This window comes from Dermacentor albipictus, chromosome 1 (genome assembly GCF_038994185.2).
Source record: "Dermacentor albipictus isolate Rhodes 1998 colony chromosome 1, USDA_Dalb.pri_finalv2, whole genome shotgun sequence".
Lineage (NCBI taxonomy): Eukaryota > Metazoa > Arthropoda > Arachnida > Ixodida > Ixodidae > Dermacentor > Dermacentor albipictus.
Genome location: NC_091821.1, coordinates 519889571 through 519917048, shown reverse-complemented (window position 1 = coordinate 519917048; position 27478 = coordinate 519889571). Strand labels below are relative to the sequence as shown.

General features: G+C 48.9%; 1 protein-coding gene across 4 annotated transcripts in view; it reads left to right on the top strand.

Moving 5' to 3' along the window:
- LOC139054901 (uncharacterized) overlaps positions 1–27478 on the top strand; it is a 443055-nt gene that overhangs the window by 298072 nt on the left and 117505 nt on the right. For all 4 annotated transcript variants that reach the window (XM_070532627.1, XM_070532629.1, XM_070532628.1 and 1 more), the window contains one exon: positions 8827–8920. In XM_070532627.1, coding sequence (XP_070388728.1) covers positions 8827–8920 — 94 coding nt within the window. The remainder of the gene's footprint in view (positions 1–8826; positions 8921–27478) is intronic.

The window sequence follows — 27478 nt, the reverse complement described above, 5'->3', positions numbered from 1 at the left end:
GCTGGGATATTGCGCAGCAGGCATCGTCGTCGGGCAAGGGAGAACGTGAGAGGGCGTCAGCATCAGCATGCTGGCGTCCGTTGCGGTACAGTACGTGGATATCGTAATCCTGTGAGCGCAGCGCCCAGTGGGCGAGACGACCTGAGAGATCCTTCAATGACGACAGCCAGCATAGTGCATGGTGGTCCGTGACGACATCAAATTGGAGACCATACAAATAGGGTCGGAACTTGGTAAGCGCCCAGATAATCGCCAGGCATTCTTTTTCCGTGATGGTGTAATTGGTCTCGGCTTTAGTAAGCACACGGTTTGCATATCAATCAATCAATCTTTATTTAGCATTCATTCATTTACAAAAAATGAACACTAGGACAAGAACTAAAAGCTGCTTTTTTGCAGCTTGACAAGGTTCTTGCCCCTATCCATGACAACGGGGACAGAATAATGTTTGTACACTTTAGTGTGTGCAATGCACAAATGTATAAGTGAAAAACGTGTGAGGCTAAATGTACAATCAGTGATACAAGATGATACAGTACAAATGACATATGAATATACACTATATAACAGAAATACATAATTATTTTCAACTGCTGTAGAATTCATCATAGAACGTTTTCTTAACATGCAGAAACATAGATAGCAAATGAAGATTGCTATCACAACAATTGCTATCATATGCCACAACATATTCAGGAAAGCCTTCTTTGTGCTGCACTAGGACAGCGCCGAGGCCAGCACCGCTGGCATCTGTGTGTACCTCAATAGGTGCCGTTGGGTCATAGTGGTTCAAAATGGGAGGAGACGTCAGCAAACGACGAAGCTTAGTGAACGCCTTGTCGCACTCGGTTGAACAGGAATGGAGAGGTCTGTTGCTGCCAAGGAGCTTCGTCAGGGGCGATATGACGGCGGCGAAATTGCGAATGAAGCACCTGAGGCAGGAACACAAACCTACAAAACTGCGCAGTTCTTTGACGGACGTCGGTTTAGGAAATTCAGCTACGGCACGAAGTATGTCTGGATCGGGGAGGATTTCATCCTACGAGACGACGTAACCGAGTATCGTGAGCTGCCGCGCTGCAAATCGGCGCTTCTTTAGGTTCAGTTGGAGGCCAGCGTTTTCTAAGCACTTCAAAACACGCCGTAGGCGTTGAAGGTGCGGTGTGAAGTCAGAGGCAAAGACTACAACGTCGTCGAGATAACATAAGCACGTGTGCCACTTCAAACCACGGAGAACTGTGTCCATCACGTGGCATGACGGTACATTCGTATAAGTCGTCGGGTGTGACAAAGGCTGTATTCCGCCTAACGACGTCCGCCATTGGTACTTGCCAACAGCCGGAGCGTAAATCTAGAGATGAAAAGAATTCTTCCCCTTGTAGGCTATCGATGGCGTCATCGATTTGCGGCAGCGGGTATACATCTTTGCGAGTGATGTTGTTGAAGCGCCGATAGTCTACACAGGACCGTACCAAGCCGTCTTTTTTCGTAACAAGGACGACAGGGGATGCCCATAGACTGTTCGAGGGTCGGATCACTTCGCGGCGAAGCATGTCGTCCACTTGCTCATTAATCACACGACGTTCTGTGGCAGAGACGCGATATGGTCGTTCCCGCAATGGCGGTTGAGAGCCAGTTTCAATATGGTGCGTCACAGCAGACGCCCGGCCAGGGAAGGTTGCCCGACATCAGAAGAAGAACGAAATTCTTCTAAGATGCGCAGAAGCTGCGAACGCTGAGGTGGGGTGAGGCCATCGGCAATAGATGAATCGAGCACACCTGTGGGCAAAGGGTCCGACGTAGAGAGAGAACCAAGCGTGTTTTAACTGGCGCAGGAGGTGACTTCGGGAACATCCGTAATGTGTACGGCGTCGATCACTTCCACGTGGCGAAGACATTCGCCTTGAAGCAGCATCACAGGGTATGAGAAGGGGTTACAGAGAAAAATGGCTCTGGAGCCCTGTTTGACCTTCACAGTCGCAAAAGGCAGCAGCAGACCCTTTCGAGTATAAATGTGGCCCGACCGAGAAAGTAGTGCGATGGCGTCAGAGAGGCTGCTGCAATGCATTGATGCAATCACTGACGACTTGGGAGGAACGTTTGTGTCGTGCCTGACAAGTAGTTTGTTCGCAAAAGAAGCATTATCGGCAAGCGTCATATATGAGATCGGCGACAGTTCTAGTTCGGCCCGTGCGCAATGAATGGCGACATCGTGGCGGGTGAGAAAGTCCCACACCAGGATAACTTCGTGGGAGCACGAGGAAATCACAATAAAATCGACGGCGTATGCAACGTCCTCGATGAGAACACGAGCGACGCACGCCTCAATCGGGTGACTACGCTGTGCGCCTGCTGTGCAGAGGGCGAGTCCAGCAATGGGCGTCGTAACCTTTCGAAAGAAGCGACAAATCTTTGTGTCCATAGATGATACAGCGGCTCCGGTGTCCACGAAGGCATATGTGCGCACACCGTCCACTAACATGTTTATCACATTGATCAGGCTATGTTGAGGACTTCCGCATTTCGACGGTGTCGCTGCCCTCGCCTCATGGACTGCGACGATTAGTTTTCTCATCCCGAGCTTCGGGACGAGGCCGCATCGGTGATGGGGAGCGTCGGCGTGGAGAAGTTGAGCGGCAGATGCTGGCGGGCTGGCGGAATGGTGGTGACGCAGCCCGAGGTTCGTCGTCGTAATAAGGGCGTGGAGAACTCGCCATCAAACTTGGCACATATGGTGTAGCGCTAGGCGACTACACGCGACTACGTGCGACTACAGTGGCGTGCGACGTAGCCTGCATAGCCGCACGCAAAACATAGCGGTCGATTGTCTGCTGTACGCCACCGAGTCGTTGCGGCTGGTCCCATCCATATGGAAGGACGCGTTGGACGTGGCGGCTGGTGAAGTGATTGCATAGCAGGCTGTTGTCGGGGCATAGCGAGGACTTCGGCGTACGTGAGAGGTCCCCGGTGAGGGAGTTGTTGAGGCTGGGCGACGACTTCGGCGTAGCTGAGTGGCAGAGCCGTCGGGATCTGTTTGGGCCTGGCCATGACTTCGGCGTAGCTGTGAGGCGCAGCCGCAGGAACACGCTGGTGGTGCTCAGGCAAACCCTCGTGGAGTTCTTGCGCTATGACGCGGCGAAGCGGAAGTGCAAAACTTGGCGTAGGCGCCTGTACCGACTGCAGCTGTGCAACATCCATCAACGAGAGTTGCCGGGCAACTTCCTCGTGGACGGACGCCTTCATTTCTGCGAGCAACGCTGTCTGGTTGGACATGGCAGCCAAACCAGCGAGGTGTTCATCACGCGGTAAAGATGGACGGGTCAGTGACCGCTGCCTGCGGAGTTCTTGATAGATCTGGCACAGTGTGATAATTTCAGCTACAGAGCGTGGACCTTTGGCCAGCAACATGGTAAAGGCGTCGTCTTCTATGCTCTTCAGGATGTTTCGGATTCGATCAGACTCCGCCATGGTTGAATCGACTTTCCTGCATAGGTCCAGGACATCTTCGATATAACTGGTGAATGTTCCGCCTGGCGCTTGAGATCGTTCTCGCAAACGTTGCTCGGCGTGCTGCTTGCGAACCGCAGGGCGACCAAATACATCGGTGAGGGAAGTCTCAAATTCCGACCATGTCTGGAACCCTGCTTGATGGTTGTTATACCAGAGGTAGAACACTCCAGTGAGGTAGAACAGAACCTGCTCAGTTTGGCCGCTTCGTCCCACTTGTTATGGTCGCCTACCCTGTCGTACGCCATGATCCATTCGTCCACGTCAGTGTCGTCCGCTCCAGTGTAGATAGGAGGGTCGCGATGACGAGACACCCCGGGACACCCAGTGGGTGCATGAGGAGGCATTTGCTGGGAGGCGTCTTGGGGCATGGTAGATGGTAGGGTACGGGACCGGAGTTCCAGGGTGATCGACTGAGGGTACCCCGCACACTCCACTAATTCTAAAGGTGTTTCTTTGGCAAAGCTCGGAGCAGCGCAACGTCGACGGGCAGGGCAGTCACAGCTTCCAAGCACTAGAGCCGTTGCTGAGCAGGAGCACTCGGCCCACTAGCGTTTTAGAGCCAGTAGCGCTGAACCCACTAGCGTCTCTCTTCGCTACACTCTTTATTTAAATAAGGTGAAATACGTCTATGATGAATCCCTGGAGCGAGTTGTGCTAGCAGATTGAAAAGAACTGAAAGTGGATGGGTTTGTGCTTTCTTTTCTTGTTCTTAATTACAGAGGCATACGAAATAAATGCGATGAACTTTCTAGCGTCGTTGTTATGTCTAGACCAACTGTCCTTCTTAGATATGAGTTTTGGCTCGATGCTTACGTTGAAATTAAAGAAGTATTTCCAAGGGACTTTGTTTGTTATCATAAGGACAGAAACCATTTCGGGGGAGGCGCTTTTATTTTAGTGGCTGGGACAACATGCTCCCGGGAAATTGATATTACAGAGCTTTAGTTTAAGAGAGCGAGATAAAACTCTATTATGTCCTTAGTGGCGTTAAGGGGTGGCGGGGTTCGGGAGACTAACCCTGAATCCCCCACCCCCCCTTCCTCAGACGACGGCCAGTCCTTGCTTTCTGGCGGCGTCTTCGGCCATCCATACGGCCCGGAGCTGCTCCTCTGGGTCGAAGGTGAGCAGCAATGTCTCCCACTGCTCGGCCGTAGTTATGATGAGTATGTTAGTGTGGGAGGTGTTGATGGGTGAGGCTTTGGGGCATTGCCAAATAATATGATCGAGGTGAGCACGGGCCTTGCACGCTTTGCAGAGTGAGGAGTATGCATCGGGGTACATGCGGTTGTAAAGCACGGTGTTCGGAAAAGTTCGTGTCTGAAGGAGTCGCCAAGTGGTGGATTGAGACTTTTTCAGTGTTTTGTGTGCTGGGGGGTTGCGTAACCATTCTCTGCGGCAGTGCAGGAGAATTTCTCTGAACGTAAGCATTCGGTCCCGCGCGTGACTGCGATGCAGACAGAGGGCTGGTCGGGATCGGAAGACGCAGGACAAGGATGATGCGCCCGGTGTGCGAGAGCTCACACGGCATCGTGGGCGGCTTCGTTTCCAGCCAGACCCGAGGGACCAGGGGCCCAGATGATCTGCACGCGGCGTCGTCGCCTTGGGGGAGGAGTGCCAGAGGGAACCTTCTGCGATTGGGGTGCTATCAGTCTTCTTGTGTAGTTATGAATCGCCGTTTTTGAACCGCTGATGATGCAGTGTGCATTGGTAGCCGCGTAGGCCAAAGCGATGGCCGTTTCTTCTCCTACTTCGGATTGCGTGGTGAATATTGATGCGGCCACGGCGAGGCGGTACTGCGAACCCGGGACTGCGACGACCACCATGGAGTTTTGGTTGGGGTACTCTGCTGCGTCCACGTACGTTACGTCAGCGGCTTGGTCATAGCGCTTTTTTAGTTGTTTAGCTCTTTTTGCACGTCGCTCCGGATTGTGTTCAGGGTGCATATTGCGAGGTATGAGTGGGTTAACTAGCTGAGCACGAATGTTTGGAGGGATGGGTAATTGTGGTCCGAATTGGGTGGTGTAGGTTATGCCTAGGGTGCCTAGAATGTGCCTGCCCGTGGCGGGATTGGCGAGTCGTTCGTATTGGCTAATACGCGGCACTTCAATAAACTCGCCAATGGTGTTATGAATGCCCAGGGCATCCAGTTTCTCGTTAGAGGTGGTGATGGGAAGATGTAGGGCTTATTTATAGGCTCTCTTGATCATGGTATTGAGTTTGAGCTTGTCACTTGCATTGAGGCTAAGGTATGGGGCGAAATAGGTGATCCTGCTCAGGGCGTAGGTGGTCACCAGGCGTGTAAGGTTGCTTTCTTTCATGCCGTGACGTCGATTTCAGATGCGTGCAATGAGGCGAGTGGTTTGGTGTGCATTATTATCCAATTGCCAATCCAATATTATCAATCTCTGTGTTTCTGCCGTTTTGTTGGATGCGTAAGCCAAGGATACGAATGCTAGGTACTGTAGGTATGCGTTGCTGGTGCACGTGGAGTTCTATCTCGGGCGGCTGAGGGTCTGGACGTCGACCTCCCCAATTCGGCTTGCAAAGAAGGAGCTTTGATTTCTGTGGGGAGCACGCCAGGCCGCGCGGTTCTGCGTATGCAACGATCTCGTTGATGGCTTGCTGCAGCGTGTCTTGGATGCCCCCGTCGCTGCCCCCGATGACCCACAGGGTGATATCGTCTGCGTAGAGGCTATGCTCGTGGTTGGGGATGCTAGCTAATGCAGCCAGTAGTCCGAGCAAGGACACGATAAACAGCAATGGAGATAGAACCGATCCTTGCGGTGTGCCTTTGCTGCCGAAGGGAATAATTGGCGACTGCAACCCTCCGATGGTAATGGTGGCCGTGCGAGCTGTAAGAAAATTCTTCACGTAGGTATATGTTCGATGTTCAACCTGGAGCTGTGCCAGTTGGTTCAGTATGGCCTCATGCGCGACATTATCGAAGGCCTTGGTTAGGTCTAGCCCCAAGATGGCTCTGGTGTCCAGCCTGGAGCTTTCTTCGCCGTCTATAATTTGGTGCTTGAGCTGAATCATGATATCTTGAGCAGACAGTTTCGGGTGGAAGCCAACCATGGTATTGGGGAAGAGGTCGTTGTCGCTCATGCGTCTGTGTAAGCGTGTGAGGATGACCTGTTCAAGGACCTTTCCGACACATGAAGTGAGGGAGAAAGAGCGGAGGTTTTCGAGTAGGAGGTGCTTCCCGGGTTTGTGAATAATAATAATTTTGCCTTATTTCCATTGTGAGGGGAGGTTTCCAGTTTCCCAGTGTGCGTTAAAATAAGCTGTGAGGGCTAGTATCGAATCGTCATCTAGGTTGCCAAGCATTTTATTAGCAATGCCATCAGGCCCCGGGGCCGAGTTAGGGCGGAGTGCGAGGATGGCTTGACGTACTTCTGCTGCTTGTATGGGCGTGTCGAGGTGGTCATTAGCGGTGCCTGTGTATGCTGGAGAAGGTGTAGTAGGTTGAGGTCCTGTGTATCCGTCTATCAGCTCTTGAAGAATTTCTGCGTCCGCGCCCGCATGGGTGTGAATAATTTTTTGCAAGTTGTGCTGTTGTGTGTTCTTGCTGTTGGCCGGATCGAGGAGGCAGCGGAGGATATTCCACGTTTTGAGCACGTTTGGCTGCCGCTCCATGCTGTCGCATGTGCTGTGCCAATTTTGACGAGTAAGTTGTGCATAGTCTTCGATGTGAAGGGTGAGAGTGCTGATACATTTTCTAAGCGTTCGGTTGAGCTTGTTATGTTTGTATCTGCGTTGTAGACTGTCGAGGGCTTCCCACATATGCAGTCACTTGCTATCTGCCTCCTGCAGATTGGCTTCCTCAGGCACCAATTTAGTGGCTTTGCTTGCGTCTTGCAGCAAGGACGTGACTCAATCTTCGAAAGGGGGTTGGGTACGCGAGAAAGAGGTGAGGGCTCTGGCCTGCCGGAAAGCGTCCCAGTTCGTTATGCGGAGTTGACGGCCCTTGGGCTTTCGCGGGCCCGCTCGAACTGTTGTTCGGATTAAATAGGGGTTGCTGCCCCAGTTGTCTTCTGTGTTGATCCAGTCTGCTTGTGGAATTCGTTATGCGAATGTCAAGTCCCGAGTAGTGTCTCTGCTAACGCTGTTTACCATACGAGTGGGAGAAGTTGGATCCGTGCCAAGAGTAAGACCTAGATTCTGTCTGTCAAGCCATAGTTTTCTTCCCTTTCCGCGGTCCATTGCGTATCACCATGCCACCGCAGGGACGTTTAGGTACCCTACCATGAGCAGGGGGGCTCCCCTAGCTGCTCGATCTGCTTTGGTGAAAAGTCGTAGGAACTTATGTTGTTCTTTGGGGCTGCTGTACATATTGAGGATGAAGAGGCTCTGTAGTTTGCACCTTGCAGACGGGATGATCTCCAGGAAAATTTGGGCTGCTGTGTCAATGCCTGTGTGATGCTGTATAACCGGAATGTTTCGCTTAACTAGTGTGGTTACTTGGGTCCTGCGGTTATCATCACATACTACGGTGTATGCCGCGTATTCCGACAGCTTAGCCGCTTCTCCGGTCTCTTGTAATGCGACAACATCGGGGAAAGTATGTGGTGTGCGAGAGGTAATGTATTGCTTTAAGTGTGCTTGTTTTCGCCGGAAGCCCGGGCAGTCTACTGGCCAATCCTTTGTATAATCAATAAGAAGTGAAAAAAACCTGCATTTGGGACATTTACAATGCTCATGATTGTGAGAAGAAAAAAAAAAGCCTATCATGCATGAATGTTGTTACCACAGTTTTCAGATTTCAGCTGGCTGCTGTTTGGCTTACAGTGGGCCACTTGGGTGTTTGTGACATTGGCATGTGGCCCTTGGCTTGACGCAGAGATGATCATAGAGCGCGGTCGCTTGGTGGAAGATGCTATGGAGTTAAACTTTCGTGGTTTAACTTAGCGTTGTTGTTTGCACAGATATTTGTGCTTCATTTGTCTACTGAAGTATGCATAAGGTTTTGTGATTTACGGATGACATACCGATATAACATGATACAAGAAGTATAATAAGTATCCTTATAAAATATGAAGCATATCTATCGCCAATTACACATCCATCATGAGAAAGGTTGCTGCTCGCACAAAAGTTGCCAAGCATCCCTAAAGCATAAATTCGCTGCCATATTTTTTCCCGATACATTGCTACACTGATCTAAAAACTTATTCAAGTGTTCAAAAATTACTGCGCAGGTGCAGCAGCCCACAGAAAACGAACTCAGTACGAAATATTTATCAGCGAGTCACACCTAAGCTATGCTTTGAGTACGTGTTTGTGTTCACGGCCGTTTTGACGTACTTTGCTGCGCAGGGTATCGAACAACAAGAAATACTCATGCGACCTACTTACACCATTCCCACATGGCAAGCCCCTGATGTCGAAGGGATACGTTTACTACGCTGCGGTAAGTACGGAACACCACGACGTACATTATTTTTGGTAAAATAGAGGTGGGATTATGTACTGATCTAGGTTAGTAGGGTATCTGTAATCTATGGCGGTGGGTTTTGGCGCACAAACTGGATGACAACTACGATTGAACGGGAAGGCAGAAGCACGAACTTGTCCATTTGGCTTTCCGCTTGCAAAAATCCCCACCTTCCAGTACCTTGCAGTGTGAAAGCAGTGCGTTTTTCGACACTGAATCGGGCTTGCTTGCGGAGACTGAATGTAACGCCTAGCCTCATGGCGAAAACCAATGCCTCGTTGCAAGACACGCTAATTTCACGCCGATGGCGCTGAGAGTGGCGCGTACCCCGCAGCCTGCGTCGGCTGCGCTTGTGGCACGTTCCCGTATGTGCCGGCGACGTTGAATTTAATAAGGCTCCGTATTAAATTTTATCGGGAGATGCCAGTTTCGTGTACCGAATAACGCTATACGTCGGCGTCACAGAGGCTCCTTCAGTTTCACTGCTCGGAACAATAAAATATAACTGTGTCTCAGCGAACACTATTTTTTAAATTGCTTGTAGCAGAGAACACAATTCTAGTGCATGAGCTGGTCTACTCAAAGAGGTGGATAATAACTGAAAAATAAATGAAATGCGTATTCGACTGATCAAAAAAAATTAACTAATTAAGTGTTTAGCTAATGATTTTATTGCTGATACAGCAATTGACCACTTGCAGAAGTACTACTGCGCTTGTGAGCGCCCTTGGTTGGTGATACGTTTTGCGCCAGGCGTGCCGAAAGGATCAGACAAGTTCCTGGTGAACGGCGTTTATTAACCCATGCTTGTGGGTTAAGGCTCGGGCAAGAAAAGAGGACCGCTAGCAAGAGGCACTCTGCTTTTAACACTTAGTTGCGCATGCGCACTTCGCAGAGTGCTCTTATCAACATGAGCGCCAGCCGACACAACAGTGGGGAAGTGCACTGCGCAGCTCAGGCCGCCCTCGGTGGTGTCACGTGCCCGACGAACGGGACATGCCGGCCAACTGCGTCGCTTTCGGTTGCACGAGCCATTATTATGGAAACCAAAATAGTAATTTCTTCAGATTTCTATCCGCGAAGGTTGACGCGGAGAGAAGTTCGTGGACGGCAACGGTGAAGCGTTTGAACCCGGATGACATGCCGTGGCAGCCTACAGCGCACTCTAGGATCTGTGGTCCCTGTACGCGACTTGCATTCATTGTCATCTCCTGCCAGTTCAGCAACGCTGAGCAGAAGGCCGGCGACGTGGTGGCAGGTCTCGCTGAGCCGGCAAATTATGAAGAATGCAGTTTTCCTTCGCACTCGTCATTGATTCAATCTGACCATATTATGGGGTTTTACGTGCCAAAACCAGTTTCTGATTATGATGCACGCTGCAGTGTAGGACCCTGCAAATTTCGACAACCTGGGGATCTTTACCGTGCACCTAAACCTAAGCATACGGATGTTTTCGCATTTCGCCCCCATCGAAATTCGGCCGCCATGGCCGGGATTCGTTCCCGTGACTTCGGGAAAAGCAGCCCAACACTATAGCCACAGAGCAACCATGACGGGTGTCTGAACATATGCGAGCACGAAATACGAAAAACGGCGCAAACAGATACGGCCAGTCTATGTACTTCGTGTCACTTGTGAGTCCGCGCTCGCCTTCTTCCGTACATGCCAGTTAAGTTGCGCTCTCTTCCGCCATGACTTCGAACCAACTCGTCCAACTCTCTGCCTTGATATGAGTATTCTCGAGTGAGTGGGAGCGCACTGGCTTGTGGACGCATGCGCTGCCCATATTTAAGCTAATCTAACGTATAAGATAGGTTAGCGTACGCTTTGAGGCCTTAGTGCTCCCAAAAACACCCTGAATAACCTGCTGCATGCATATAGCGCATGCAATATATGGGATACGGTTTGGTATACTACAAACATGCAACACAGCAGTTTGGCACAACAGCACCAGACGAATACCAAATTTGCAAGCTAGCAGGTGTACATCTACTTTTCCATGCAGCAACTAAGTGTTCGGGGAATACGACAGACATAAATCAACCACCCGGTAACATATTGTTACGCATGAAGAAAACGAAGACCAGTGAACGTGCTTGCGGTCCCGAGTGGAGGAAGGAAGAAGAGGACGACGCTCAGTTGATAAACCAGCTGACCGCTCTTGCGTTCACCTTCGCGACTTAAAGTAAACGGTCCCCTTCATCCGTAAGGGTTACAAACCGTCTCTTTCGCACGCAACAAAGTAGTGGAGGTGCTGGGTACCGCTCACCACAACGGAACCATCACTGCCGCAGCTTCGTCGAAGCCGTCGACTTGCCGGCCTCCCGCCATCAGCCGTGACCATCTTCGACATGCCAGAAGAAGGGGCCACTCCGAGGGCAGCACCTAGCAGTCCACTGCCATACTACCGCGTTCCACCCACCTTCGGAGGCAAAGCGGGGGAAGATGCCGACGAGTTGCTCGTCCACTACAAACGAGTGAGCAAATCCAACGGGTGGCATGCAACCACTCAGCTCACCAATGTGGTGTTCTCCCTTACCGATACCGCCCTCGTGTGGTATGAGAACCACGAGGATGCGCTTACGACCTGGGAACATTGCGTTGACGAGCTAAAGGCGCGTTTTGGGGACTCAGTACCAGGTGAGACATGCACAACATATAACGAAGAAGTATTAAAGCTGTGCAAGGTGGTCAGTGCTCGCATGTCGGAAGAAGATAAAGTCGGACATTTGCTGAAAGGAGTGGCTGAGGATGTGTACAATTTTCTAATTGGAAAGGAGAGCCTGAGTTCTGTGTCTGACGTCATTCGGCACTGCAGAACTTTTGAAACACTCAAGATGCGTCGGATTGCGCCAAAGTTTGGTCGATCGGCAAACGTTACGACGGTTGCCAGTGCGGACACGAGTCCTCACCTCGACCTTCCTTCCACCATCCGACAGATTGTCCGCGAGGAGCTTTCCCGCCGCGAGGAGTTGCATTCAACTGCTGACCACCATGGCGTGTACACGTCACGTGAGGCTATGACGACGCCACATTCGGCCCCTTGGCAACCGATGGTTACCGCAGCGGCCGTGGAGTACAGCGCAGCCCCACAGTCGAGGATGACAACACGCCCTCCGACTCCGCGCTATGACCAATGCGCTGAACGCACGCCTACTCGACGCCCGTTGTATCGTCGTGACACACGCCACGAACCAACCCACTACACGCGGGAAAATGATAATATCCGCTTCGTCGACGAACAACCAAGGTTTCGACCTCTCCCGGTGTATTATTCCTGTGGTGTCCCGTGTCATATATCGTGGTTTTGCAACCAGGGTATGACCACGTGGTATGGCCAGCCCTCAGAGTTTTCTCGGCCCTCCGAACGGTGACACGGTGCCCCGTGGCCAGCACACGTATCATCTGGCGCCGAGTATTGGCTCAGCAGCTCCCGGAATCGCTCCCCGGCGTATGACAGGAGTTTGACACCCCCACTGCAACGTCGTGCTCCCCGTTCTCCCTCACCACGGCATCGCACCAGGTCCCCTTCGTCACTGGAAAACTAGCTAGCGCGGCCAATGGAGGTGAGGTCGCTGGAGACGTGCTACTGACAGAAATACCTCCTGTGTTGATGCTGAAAAACAAAGTGCGCGTTCTTGTAGATAATGTCCCTGTGATGGCTCTGGTGGACACAGGCGCAGCAATTTCGGTAATGAATGTCTCTTTTAAACACGTGTTAGGGCGAAAGGTTTTGTTTAAATGGGACAAAGATTCAAAGTTCTGTGGAGTGAGTGGTGAGCCGTTGCGACCTATTGGTGTGTGTAGTGCTGACGTATTTTTGGGAGGCCATGTTATCACGACAGAGATTGTAATTATTCCTCGGTCGACTCATGATGTTATTCTCGGCATGGACTTCTTGCGGGAGTGTGGTGCTACTGTCGACTGCCGCACAGGAAAAGTATTCTTAAGTGGTAGGATTCCATCAGGACTCCTGGAGAACCCTGTAGATCGCGAAACTACACTGTGTGTTTGTGGTGATACGGTAATACCTGCATCATCTACCGTTTGCGTTCCCGTTGTCTGTTGCGGCGCCGATTCCGACTGCTTCGAAGCTACCGTAGAACCGATGCACTTTAACTGTATGAAGAAGAATGTGTTGGTGCCACATTGTGTGGTGTCGATTAAAGGTGGACGCACTGGCTTATGGACCGTAAACTGTTCTAAGGAGCCCGTTATACTATCAGATGGCATGAAATTAGCCTCCGCCAGGGAACACGCGTCCTTATCAGTGTCTGAACTTACAGATGTGCCGGAAGAACCTGATGGCCACAGTTCAGAAACGGCCCTTTTGTCAACGGTAAATAAATCGCTCAGCACGAGTGAGCGCCGAACGTTAGTAGGTGTGCTTTCGAAGCACGTTTCGGTATTCGACTTTGCGCAGAAGGACAGTAAACCTGCGATCCCTGCGTCTCGAACGCGCCATACCATCAACACGGGTTCGGCAAATCCGATTATACAAAAGCCATATCGTGTTTCACCATCAGAGCGCCAGATTATCAACGAACAAGTGCACGAAATGACGAAAAAGAGAATCATACAAGAGTCAGCAAGTCCATGGGAACCTCCAGTGATTCTTGTTAAAAAAAAGATGAATCTTGGAGATTTTGCGTCGACTATCGCCGTTTGAATGCTGTAACAAAAAAGGACGTGTACCCACTCCCACGTATTGATGACGCAATAGGCTGCCTTCATTCCGCCTCTTACTTTTCCTCAGTAGATTTACGATCCGGCTATTGGCAAATTCCGATGCATCCTAACGACAAGGAGAAGACTGCCTTTGTAACCCCTCACGGGCTCTTCGAATTTAATGTGATGCCATTGGGATTGTGCAACGCTCCGGCAACTTTCGAGAGATTTATGGACACTGTATTGCGTGGCTTGAAGTGGAACATCTGCATGTGCTACCTCGGCGACGTCGTCATCTTCGGCCGCACCTTCAGCGAACACAACTCGCGTCTAGATATTGTCCTGAACTGCATCAGAAACACTGGTCTAGTGTTAAACTCTAAGAAATGCCACTTCGGATCCCCAGAAAACAGCAGCCGTTGAAGCGTTCAGTGCACCGCGCTGTGTCAAGGAGCTCCGTAGTTTTCTGGGGCTTTGTTCCTATTTCCGCCAATTTATTCCTAAATTCGCCGACGTTGCGTATCCGCTGACATGCCTGCTACGAAAGGACACCCCCTTTGAGTGGACTCCGGAGTGCGACTCTTCTTTTCGTCAGTTGAAGTTCCTGCTGACGTCACGACCGGTTCTTCAACACTTCAGTCCTTCAGCTCCAGCAGAACTCCATACGGATGCCAGTGGCATAGGTATTGGGGCCGTCCTAGTTCAACGCTACGGTGACCGCGAACACGTGATCGCATATGCAAGCCGCTCACTAAGTAGGCCCGAGCAGAATTACACTGTGATGGAACAAGAATGCCTCGCGGTAATATTTGCGGTTCATCGGTTTCGTTCTTACCTGTATGGACGCCCCTTTACAGTGGTCACCGACCACCACTCATTGTGTTGGCTTGTGAATCTTCGTGACCCTTGTGGCCGCCTTGCGCGCTGGGCGCTCGGACTGCAAGAATACAGCTTCACCGTCTCTTATAAGAGTGGTCGACGACACGCTGATGCAGACTGTGTCTCGCGTATGCCACTTAGTACTACGGACTGTGACGCCGACGACTTCGATCACCTCGTGGCTTCTGTGTCGCCACGTTTTCCAGACGTCGACTGCTTCAAAGCCGTACACCAAAAAGACGAAAACACCGCTCTTCATCTCTACGACCGCCTCGACGACAACAAACCATTTCTGTGTACGTCATGGACTCCTCTATAAGAAGAACTTTTCCAGCACTGGCGCACGTTTTCTCCTAGTGGTGCCGGAGAGCCTTCCCGCAGAGATTCTGAGTGCTATGCACGACGACCCTACGTCTGGCCATCTAGGTTCGGCGAGGACGCTCTACCGGATTCAGGAACGCTTTTATTGGCCTGGAATGCGACGATCTGTTGAGACGTATGTGGCCAGCTGCATGCAGTATCAGCGCCACAAACGGCCATCTACTGCTCCAGCAGGTCTTCTGCAGCCGATCCCGCCTCCAAGCAGGCCTTTCCAACAAGTGGGCATTGACTTCGTAGGCCCATTTCCACAATCAGCCAAGGGACACCGTTGGATAGTTGTTTGCGTCGACTACCTCACAAACTACTGCGAGACGGCGGCCGTGCCATCCGCAACTGCCACTGACGTTTCAACATTCCTGCTGCAATATGTGATCCTGCGACATGGTCCGCCTCGCGTGATCATCAGCGACCATGGACGACAATTCACAGCAGACGTCGTAGAGGAGCTGCTTCGTTTCTGTGATTCCCACTTGCGTCACTCGACACCATACCATCCACAAACGAATGGGCTTACGGAGCGCACCAACCGAACAATTGTAAACATGCTATCTATGTACGTTTCATCCGACCACAAGAACTGGGATGACGTACTGCCTTTTATCACGTACGCGTTCAACACCGCCAAGCACGAGACCACCGGCTATAGCCCTTTCTTCCTGCTGTACGCACGGCCACCCCGGTACACAATCGACACTGTTTTCCCCTTCTGCAGTCACGAAAATCCCACTGTCACCGAGACTCTCTGCCTCGCCGAAGAAGCTCGTCGTATTGCTCGTTTGCGCACTTTGGCATCGCAGGACAGATCAAAAGCACGCTACGATATTCGCCACCGTCCGGTAACCTATCGCCCTGGTGATTTAGTCTGGCTGTGGACTCCAGTACGGAAACGCGGGTTATGCCAAAAGCTTTTGGCCACCTACGATGGACCGTTTGTGATTATTAACAGACTCACGGAAGTCACGTATAACATCGCTCGCCTCACGGCGAGTGGTAGAAGAGCTGCCAAGACACAAGTGGTCCATGTCGCCCGCTTGAAATTGTTCACGTCAAGACACATGGATTGACTCGCCCGGCGGGCTTCGTCTGCGACGAGAGGAATGTTACGCATGAAGAAAAGGAAGACCAGTGAACGTGCTTGCGGTCCCGAGTGGAGGAAGGAAGAAGAGGACGACGCTCAGTTGATAAACCAGCTGACCGCTCTTGCGCTCACCTTCGCGACTTAAAGTAAACGGTCCCCTTCATCCGTAAGGGTTACAAACGGTCTCCTTCGCACGCAACAATATTCACAGTGCGCTGCGGCAATGTTGCCAATGGCTTTCGTGAACCATCTTGTAAAGACGTAGATGCCCGACTTCATGGATGACGTGCACGCAGCTCGTGTGTGGCCAAGTGCAGGATCCGCGGTGTTTACATTAAGTTTTGTGTTCTTAACTTAGCCTTCTTCTTTTAAAGCCAAGTTGCGGTGCGCCTGACAACCGGACGAAGTGTTAGCATGCAGATAACCCCACGCATTCTCCCTCGTTAACCGGCACTCTTAGAGGTCAGTTGTCTGTACGGTTTGCAGAAACTGCAAGGGAATGAAGCCCTATTCAATCATATGTAAGGCAGGTCATATGCAGCAACCAAAGAACGTCGACTCTTTTACAAAACGGCAAAGAAGCTCTGCAAACATAATGTCGCCACTTCATGCCGCCGTATCAAAGCGAGGCTGGAGCCCGGAAGTTTTCCAACCAAGCGGCGGGGCAAAAGCTTCCTGTTTTTCGCGCTAGGGGGCACTCTGACTTCTGGAAACTGGTAGGGAAACGACAAAGGACGGAGACGTACAAAAGCACAGTTCGAAATAGAGGATAAGAAAATTTCGGCGTGGTAGTTGATAGTGTTTTTTTGTGTCTTTTTTTCATTGGTTAACCTAGGTAGAATGTTAGGCAGTATAGTAGCAAGAGCTTGGTGGCGCAACCCACCGCCCCGTTCCAAAGGGGACGCTCATAACACCCATCCATCCGTCCACTGGTGGTTGGTTTGGATTTTGTGGCGAATGGACGTGCTTTTCGGGGCTCCGTGGCGACGACGAAATCATAAGTTTTTGTGCATGCTTTGAGCTTGCTTCTGTTTTTATTTGCTGGTTTTTGCATTTAAATAGTAATTGGGGGTTTTTTCGTTTCTTCCCTTTTTTTCATTTGTTTCTCGTATTTCGGGTGCGCGGGTGTGCTTCGTGTACGTTTGTTTCGCAGGATGATTAGAGCGTCCTTTCGTGCCACGTGTTCCAACATGTGCAGCCTAGTGCGACCTTGAGTGTTTGTAGTCTTTAAGTAGTAGCTTGGAAGTGGCCAAGATAAATAGCTATTGGTGGTTTTACTGCGCGTGTTTGGTAGAAAAATGAGAGCGTGACCACGTGGTTCAGTGCGTCATACCTTTGGTCTACGCGGCATTGATTGTTTTTGAAACAGTGGTGAGAGTTGCTTTGCGGCATTTTGAGGATTTGGATAATGTGCGTATCGGTTTTTTCTAGAAGGCACGGGCTCTGCATTGATATAGTATTATAGTATTTGCAAAAAGCCGTGCAACACATGGCGAGAAAGGCGGTAAAGCAGGCAGTACGGGGGGCGACCCTCAAGGCACAGGAGGAGACGGGTGAGAATGGAGAGATCGTCGAATCAACCGGCACACAATGTAATGTCGATACTAGGCTGCAGAAAATGGAGAGTTTCCAGGAAGAGCTTCTCAAACAGGTGCAAGAGCTCAAAAATGAGCTAAACACGGAGCGTGAGGCACGGAAGCTAGTTGAAAAGAGACTGGAAGCAGCCGAGGAAAAGCTGAATAAGGCCGCCATTGTGACCGAGAATGTGTGTGACAATGGAACGCCGACCCCCGACGGGACAGGCGCGGGAGAGTCAGAGAAATGCGTGGAACGCAGGCAGGGTGATGATAGGTTAGCTGGAAAGAGCAGCACCTACCTTGAGGCCGCTACGCGGAAAAAGCAGGAGCCGAGGGGACAATGCCCCTTGTCGAGTCCGAATCACGTGGAAAATGGCAAAGGGAAGCAGGAAGAGGTAGGAAGAGGGAAAGGGTGATTATTGCAGGCGATGCAAACTTGGCTGGGTGCTCAACAGCAATTGTGGAGAGGGTGAAAGGCGACAAAAGAGTGGTGGCAGGGACATTTCCAGGGCGCACACTGAGTTCTGTCATGGAGCGAGCAAAAGAAAAGCTCGCGGAAAATGCCCACATGCGCAACCTTGTCATAGTAGCAGGTGGGCTAAATGACGTCCTAACCAGGAAAGGGCCAGGACTAGCCCAGTGCTTGGCGAAGGGGGTGGACGACTTGCGTGAGCTATCCCCTCCGGTGCAGATCGTGGTGTGCACGGTTACGGAGGTGCCTGTGCGTGACAGTCACGTACAAAGAGCCGTAGTGGCTGCTAATGAGGCAATATGGAAAATGAGCCGAGAGAAAGGCTTCGAGGTTGTCGAAGTAAACAGGGAAGTGAGAAGTTGCGGTGGTTTTATACGAGACGGGATCCACTTCAATTACAGGTTAGCACGAGAAGTGGGCTGGCGACTTGGTGGTCGCACAGTTGCTTTTTTAGGGGGCCCGCGGGCGCTCAGGAAGTCAGAGTAGATAGTAATGAAGAAGGTACCCTAGGGGAACATCAGAAGAGCATCGCCGTCGATAATAGAAAAAGGAGGAAAACAAGAAAAGGAGCTCGCCATGCAATAGGTTACATAAACATGCAGGGCGGCAGAAGAAAAGTGGGCAGAGATTGAGGAGCAGTTACAGAGAGAACAAATAGGGGTGTATGCGGTTACAGAAACGCACCTTAGAGACTCAGAAGAGCCACCAGGTATTGACAAATATGTTTGGGAAGGGTGCAACAGAACTAAGTCGGAAAGAAAGGGAGGGGGAGTCGGAACTCTCATCCATCAGGGAGCCAAATGGAAAAGAGTAAATTCACAATGTCAAGAGCATCTTTGGTTATCACGTACAATGAGTGGGAAACAAAATTGGCTGGGCGTTACGTATTTGTGGACCGAAAAAAATTGCACAGAGAAGAATAAAGAGTTAGTGGAGTGCATAAGCGCTGATATTAAGGGTTTCGGGAGTGGTGCTGAAATTGTCGTATTAGGTTACATGAATGCCCACATACAGGATTTATATGTCTATACCGACAATAACGGGAAGTCAATGCTGGAACTTTGTGAGCAAAATAACCTCGTGATCGTGAATACAGGGCCTAAGTGTGAAGGACAGATCACGTGGGAAGTGGGAAACCGGCAATCGACCATTGATTACTGTCTGATGGCAGAAGGAATTCATGATAAGTTGAGAGAAATGGTCATCGATCAGGAAGGGTTTAACAGCATGGGGAGTGACCATAAACGCATGATATTGAAAACGGGATATGCAGTTGGGAAAGAGAGCAAAATGGCCAGTCCAAATTTGAACGCTGAACAAATAGCAAATACAGTCACTAGAGTTGAGGAAGAACTTGGCAAATGGCCAAGTAAAGAGTGGGAATATGGTGAGTTTATAAGTGTAATAAAGACAGAAGTACGGAAAGAGAACCAACATGTTCGTTGGAAAGGAAAAAAGAAAGCGAAAGGCTGGTGGAAAAAGGAGATACGAGAAGCGATCGCCGAACGACAGAAAGCATCTCGAGAGCACAGGCAGGCAAAGAAGGCGCAATTGCCAGAGGATGAAGTAACTAGTAAATGGCAAATATACCGGGAGAAAAAGTGTATGGTTCAAATACTGGTGCAAGCAAAATTAAAAGGTGAAAGTGAACGTTGGTTGTCAGAAATACGTGAGAAACAGAAGGCCGCACCTAGAATATTTTGGAACAACATAAAATTATTAGGCAGGAAGTCAACAACAATACAACAACATATCCTAGACGAAGATGAAAACACACTCGAAGGAGAAGCGGCAATAAATTACATCCGAAAAGCAACAGCCGAATCTTTCCAAGGCAATGACGAGGTTATACTTGTTTAAAAAAAGAACATGAAAGAGACCCATGGGGAAAAGCAGCTGGTGCTAACAAATTTAAACTGGAAGAAAGCGGAAGAGAAAATTCCTAAGCGTAGAGCCACAGGGCTAGACGAGGTTACCATTAGGCTGATAAATGAACTAGGACCAAAAAGTAAGGAAGCTCTGGTGAAAGCAGTGGAAAAAACATTAAAAGATAGAAGAATACCAGACAGTTGGCGACAAAGAAGAATGAATTTGATTTATAAAGGAAAGGGGGAGAAAGACCGAATTCACTCGTATAGACCGTTGACCATTACATCGGTAATATACAGGCTAGCAATGCAGGCAATCAAATTAAAGCTACAAGCATGGACAGAGAATAATGGCATTTTGGGAGAGCTTCACAATGGCTTCAGAATAGGTAGGCGTTTGGATGACAACTCGTTTGTTCTTACTCAGCGTATTGAAATATCAAAAGCAGAAAGCATACCGTTGTATGTGGCCTTTTTAGACATTACAGGAGCATACGACAACGTGGATCGCAGCATTTTGTGGGATATCCTGGAAGGGGAAGGCTTAGGTAACGATTGTATACAGCTTTTGAGAGAGATTTACCTAGAAAATACCGTTTGCGTTGACTGGGAAGGGATGAGGAGCGAGGAGAAAGTTCATATCAACAAGGGACTGAGGCAGGGGTGCCCTTTATCCCCGCTGTTGTTTATAATTTACATGGTGAGGATGGGGAGGGCGCTAGAAGGAAGTAATATCGGGTTTAATCTCTCATACAAACAGGCGGGTACAGTAATAGAGCAGCTACTCCCAGGTTTATTTTATGCGGACGACATTGTGTTGCTAGCTAACAAGCAAAGTGATTTGCAACGTCGGGCTAATATCTGTGGACAGGAAGGCAATGATTTAGGTTTGAAGTTTAGTTTTAGAAAATCAGGTGTTATGATATTCAATGAAAACAGTGAACAGACAGTGGAGATACAGGGCCAAGAAATACCTCGGGTAACAGAATATAAATACCTTGGTATATGGGTAAACGAAGGCAATGGATATATGGAAACACAGGAAAAACCATAACAGTGAAGGGGAAGAGAAATGCAGCCATAATGAAGCACAGAGCGCTATGGGGATACAATAGGTACGTGGTCCTCCGAGGTATGTGGAAAGGTGTAATGGCTCCAGGACTTACTTTTGGAAATGCGGTTGTTTGCTATAAATTAGGGGTACAATCAGGACTCGACGGGAACCAAAGGTCAGTGGGTCGCCTCGCATTGGGCGCTCACGGGAAGACTACAAATGAAGCTGTGCAGGGTGTTATGGGCTGGACTAGTTTTGAAGTGAGGGAAGCTCGCAGTAAAAAATTGAGTATGAAGAACGGCTGAGGAATATGGAAGAAAGTAAATGGGCTGGGAGAGTGTTCAGGTATCTGTACAGGAAAAACATTGATTCACAGTGGAGGAAAAGAACTAGGAAGCATACCAGCAAGTATGCAGCCTGTAGGGTGGACAACACAACAACAAAGTTCAAGCAGAAAGTCAGAGAAGCTGAATTATTCTCATGGGTGGCGGCAATGGAAAAGAAACATGCCATGATTAACTACTTAGGAGGAAAAAACGAAATCAGGAAAGAAACCATTTATGATAACTCAAAGGGAAGCTCATTATTTTTCGAAGCGAGATCAGGATGCCTTAGAACACGCACCTATAAAGTGAGATGTAAGAAGGAAGAAGAAGCATGTGCTTGCTGTGGTAAAGCTAGGGAAACAACGGAGCATGTTGTATTAGAATGTGAAGACGTCTACCCAGCGGTCGATTTAGGCACCACTGGCCTCCTTGAAGCCCTTGGGTTCAGAGAGCGCAGTGGTAAAGAAAACATGTCCGCAATCGTCATTGGTAAGAGGCGATTGGAGGATTGGTGGAAGAAAAGCAGGGAAACGACAAAATACGGAAACGTACAAAAGCACAGTTCGCAATAGGGGATCAGAAGATTTGGTTGTGGGAGTTCATAGGGTTTTTTTAAACCTACGTAGGAAATTAGGCAGTATAATAGCAAGAGCTTGGTGACGCAACTCATGGCCCCGTTCCAAAGGCGACGCTCATAACATCCATCCATCCATCCATCCATGCATCCATCCATGCATCCATGCATCCGTCCGTCCGTCCGTCCGTCCGTCCATCCATCCATCCATCCATCCATCCATCCATCCATCCATCCATCCATCCATCCATCCATCCATCCATCCATCCATCCATCCATCCATCCATCCATCCATCCATCCATCCATCCATGGTGGCTTTACAAATTCTAGCGGGTGAGACGCCAAGGCATATCCACATGAAAAGAATTGTGTGAAAGACAGCATTTACGGGGCATGTACCGTCAAACATGTGGTAAATATATGCTGCGATTCCACTTGTTTTTTACGTTCAAGCGCAGATTGAGTAACTGGAACATCTATGCATTCCATTCCTCTGCAATGTTCGGCAATCCTTATGTCAAATTTAGTTTAGAAAACTTGTTGTTGGGCGAGTTGGTACATATTAGTGAGCATTGTTTAACTAAGCGAACAAACGGACCACAGAGACAGCATGGGACAAGGACTGCGCCTGTCCTTGTCCCATGCTGCCTCTGTGGTCCGTTTGTTCACGCAGTCAAACAATGTTCGCTTTATGTCAAAACTGGTGTCATCTTGCGAACTCGTTTGCTTGAATTTTCAAGTTGCAGTATGCGCCATAAGATATTTAGTTAAAAACCTAATTAGTGTATTTTATTAATTAGCCGAGCCGATTATGCATTTCAGTTCATCATGCGAGTAATATCCGCATGTTCAGTAGTCCAGTTAATGGACTAGTATTGTGCAATCTGCCTCAGGCAATTTTTTTCTATTATTCACTGAAACACCCGATATACAGACTCGTTAAGCGTAGTAAAGTAGTAAAGAGTTCCGATTATAAAACTGGTACAGTGTACGGGAAAAGAAATGAAAAAGCCGAGCCGGCTAGATAAAGGAACAGAGCGCTGACTTCCAACTGGTTTTATTGACAGATTGCACGGAATATAGAGCCTCAAGAGAGCATCAAGCAATGTCATCACAACACTTCACAAATAGTGAGGCCGTGAGAAGACTACATCAAGACGGGTCAAAGAACTCGTAATTCTGTCAGGCACGGTTCAACTGATCAAAAAATCCTAGTTCCTGTGAAGATAGGAACAAAGATGGCGAGCTAACGCAGGTGCTGCCAGCGCTTGCGATGAGACCGGCTTCAATGATCTCCCGCATAAATCGTTATCGGTGCTTTTTCAGTACTTCACAACAATAAAAATTGGGCTTACTTCAAACATCGCGACAGCGAATTCCTGCGTGTGCTTGTAAAGCTCGGTGCACGTTGTAATCATGTTCTTTTAGCCTTTTTTTAAGGCATTCACCAGTTTCGCTTATGTGTATGTTCCCGCATGATAGAGGAATTGAATAAAGCCCCAACAACGCAACATCTAGAAGACTTTTGCGTACGGTTGAAGAGACAGAAGTGCGCAGATGGAGCGAATTGACGGCCCTATAAATAGCTTATCCGGCGCGGAAAATACCACTTCCACGCTACCCCTGCCGCCAATCTTTCTTTATCTCTGGGAGACGGTGTGCACATACCGTATGACTACCAGCTTCTGTGTTATTGTCCGCATTTACCTGCTTTATTAGCTTTTCAGCTATAGATGAAAATAGCGTAGCCGAGTATCCGACGCACAAAAGCCGATCAATTCACCTCCAAATCTGCGCTGCAGGGAATGATGCAGCGCACAGTGATCTTTTTTTTTTCACTCTCTTCTGGAGTATTTTAGTCCCATTCCCCATACTTATACAGAGTGTCATGCCAGTGGTTGTATACGCGCCGGCAAAAATCTTTTTTTCTAATAAAGAGCCTCTCTTCACTGAAAGCCGGCACACACCCAAGGTACTCGTGGCACAGCACGCCATAGCGTCATGTCCTTGAGGAACCATTGTGACGTGGTTTTGGTTGCACACAGCGTTGGAGAAATTTCAAGGATCTTTTTGTGAATGTTGACTGTTCCATTCCCATTGGCTTCCACTAGTTATCCACTTGGCTCCAACGGCGTTTATCGATGCACGGCACTCACCAACTGGAAATAGGCATCAAAAAGGTTTGTTAAATACGAACACAGACCGCATGGCACATGCCCGGTGCTGCAAGCTGATGTCAAAAAGATTTGTGAAGCATCTCTCCTGTTTTTCTGGCCTGCTTAGCCGCTAGAAGGAAGCGGAATCGACGGAGAGCGGGATCGCAGTTGTGTCTCTCGCAATCGATAAAATAAAGTCGCATAGATTATATCTGTGCTTAAAAGCCCACAGTGACTGGCGACTTGGACTCCATCAAGCCCTGCAATGAGCCGACGGGAAGCCACAGACGCCATCAACTATAGCGGTACCTCTCAAACCGATTCTCGACCTTCCGCGAGCGGGACAGGAGCTAGAAGAGTTGACGGTTTGGCTAGTTGGTCGTTCATATTTGAAGTGGTAGCTTAGCGCAAATAAAACCACGGACACAAGGAAGACAGACAAGGACAAGCGCTACTCACAACTGTTTAATGGAAGGAAGGATAGTGCATATATATATATCCCCTTGTCACGCATGTGCCTACCAAGCAGACGAGAAGCCGGTACATGCACATCAAAGGCGGTTGCGCAAGAAGGTAAATTCGGCATCCAGTAATGTGATGGAAGGCTCACTCGCACATCTATCTCTATTCTTCTTGATAAAGAACGCCTCAAGAGCGAGCTTGGAAGACGCGTTGCCGCTCCTCCCAAGAATAGTTGTCGCAGAAAATCGAGCGTCGCAACCACACGCGGTAACATGAGCCGCCAAATGTGCGCCCTTATCCTCTTTTTTCTTTAGTTTTTGCGCATGTTCCCTTAAACGGTCATTCACACAACGCTCAGTTTGACCAATGTAGAGCTGTCCACAAGGGTGCAAGGGAATTGCATAAACAACCCCTCTGGAGCACTCAACAAAGGGCTTCTCATGCCTCGTGCGGCAGCCCCGCCTGCTCTTACAGCACACTCGAGAACACAGCTTCGGAAGCTTGTTGGGTGCAGAGAAAACCAGAGGAATACCATGACGGTTAGCAACCTTTTTAAGGTTGTGTGACACCTTGTGTACATAGGGAATAATCTCTGGTCTTACCTTCGGTCGTTCGACCTTTGCGCTCGCCCGTCGTGCTCCAAGCTTTACTTTTTGCAGAAGAGACTCTACTATAGCATTGACGACCGTCATAGAGAAACCAACTGCCAAAAGGCGTCCAACTTGGTTCGTAAAACTAGACTGCATTTGGTGTGCGCACGATTTCCGCAAAGCCGATTCCAAGCAAATACAAATACAAATACAAATACAAATACCTTTATTTCAACATCAGGGATGTTAGGGGTGCACCCGAAAAGCCTATGACTGGCTTGACAGAGGGGCGCACCCCCGTACATAAAAACCGGCACAACAGAACACGGACAGAACAGTAGTAATAAAGAGACAACAGTGCATAGGTAAACATCATATTCAATAAATATTAGTGAACATCTTCTTGCAATAACAAATAAGTGACGGCGGCAGAATTAACACGAAACGCTCAGGAACACTAAAGAATGCAAAACGAAGAATAACATTATGCAAAATATAAGTGAGGCGTGCAGACAGGACACAAGAGTAGAGAAGTGGACAACACGAACGCCGAACTGAAGGGAGCACTGAGGCGAAAAATGAAAGAAGACACAAAACTCATCTGCGCATGCTCAGGAATGGTAACACCACGTGTCAATCGGGTACACGTGCTGGTCTACGTGAGAGATAACTGTTAAGGCACCTAATCTCTTCCTTATGTAAAGTAATCGAAGGCTGACTCACGCACGCACTTCCACCCTTATAGATATGCCATGCCTCTACCATAAGACGCGTATCTTCATTCTTATGCCTGTACAATATCGCGCATTCATCTAACTGTGGCTTGCAGTTACAATCTCGGCAATGTAGCGAAAGATTAGAAGGCGATCCACCGGTTAACGACCTTTTATGCTCCATTAGCCTCTGATTGATACACCGTCCCGTTTGCCCTACGTAGAACTGGCCACAGCTAAGGGGAATTTAATAAACCACACCCATACGACATTCAGTAAAACTGTTGTTCTTATTGTGCTTCACTGGACAAATATCTGTTCGTTTTTTTTTGCCTTTCACCCGCTCCTTTTTATTCTGTACGGCAGCGCATATCTTACCTAGCTTATTGGGAGCAGTGAAAGCAACATTAACATCATATCTACTAGCAACTTTTTTAAGCCTGTGCGACACTGAATGAATATACGGAATAGCCACTACTCTTTTTTTGCGATTACTGCTTTCTGTAATTACGTCCGTCCCTCTCGAAACCGACTTCTTAAGGCGCTCAGCTACAGTGGCCACCGCTACACTAGGATAACCTGCTTCTAATAGGCGCCGGACCTGCGCATTAAAACTGGCGCTCATTTTGTGCATGCAAGATCTTGTGAGAGAAGACTTAAGGCACGACATGGCAATTCCGTTTTTTACTAATTTAGAATGCTTGGATTGAAAGTTCAGCAACGGCTTCGAAGATCTAGGGGAGTACTGCCAACAAACATGATTTTGTTCGAAGATCAAGGAAATGTCAAGAAACTGAATTACGCGTCGCTGAGGTAATTCCTTGGTAAATTTTAATCCTCCCCCATATAGTTTAAATTGCTCACTTACTGAGGTAGCAGCAGAGTCTAATTCTTCCCTATTGCAGAAAATCAGGTAATCATCAACGTAACGAAATATCTTGATAACGCTATCACGTAAGGCTTTCTCTAAGCAGTTGTCAACCTTACTCAGGTAAATGTTGCTAAAAATAGGGGCAACCTTTGAGCCAATGCAAATGCCTGATTTCTGCAGAAAAACGCCATCTCTCCATCCAATCAGCGTCGACTTCAAGTACATTGAAATAATTTCTAGAAAAGCTCCCGTGGAAACACCACATCTGTCAATAAAAGCCGACTCCGTTCAATAATCGCCTTCTAATCTTTCGCTACATTGCCGAGATTGTAACTGCAAGCCACAGTTAGATGAATGCGCGATATTGTACAGGCATAAGAATGAAGATACGCGTCTTATGGTAGAGGCATGGCATATTTATAAGGGTGGAAGTGCGTGCGTGAGTCAGCCTTCGATTACTTTACATAAGGAAGAGATTAAGTGCCTCAACAGTTATCTCTCACGTAGACCAGCACGTGTACTCGATTGACACGTGGTGTTACCATTCCTGAGCATGCGCAGATGAGTTTTGCGTCTTCTTTCATTTTTCGCCTCAGTGCTCCCTTCAGTTGATAGTCGGCGTTCGTGTTGTCCACTTCTCTACTCTTGTGTCCTGTCTGGACGCCTCACTTATATTTAGCATAATGAATCCTTACCAACTAGCTCAGCTTTCTGTCGTTCGAAGAATAACAATAAGAGAAGAAAAAAAGAGGAAGGAGGTGCAAACTTGCACTAAAAACACCCGTATAGTCAGGTTTTCAGTGCTCATTGCGCCGATTAAGAAGAGTTGGAATTATATGTCGGAGCATTTGACGACCGTAATTA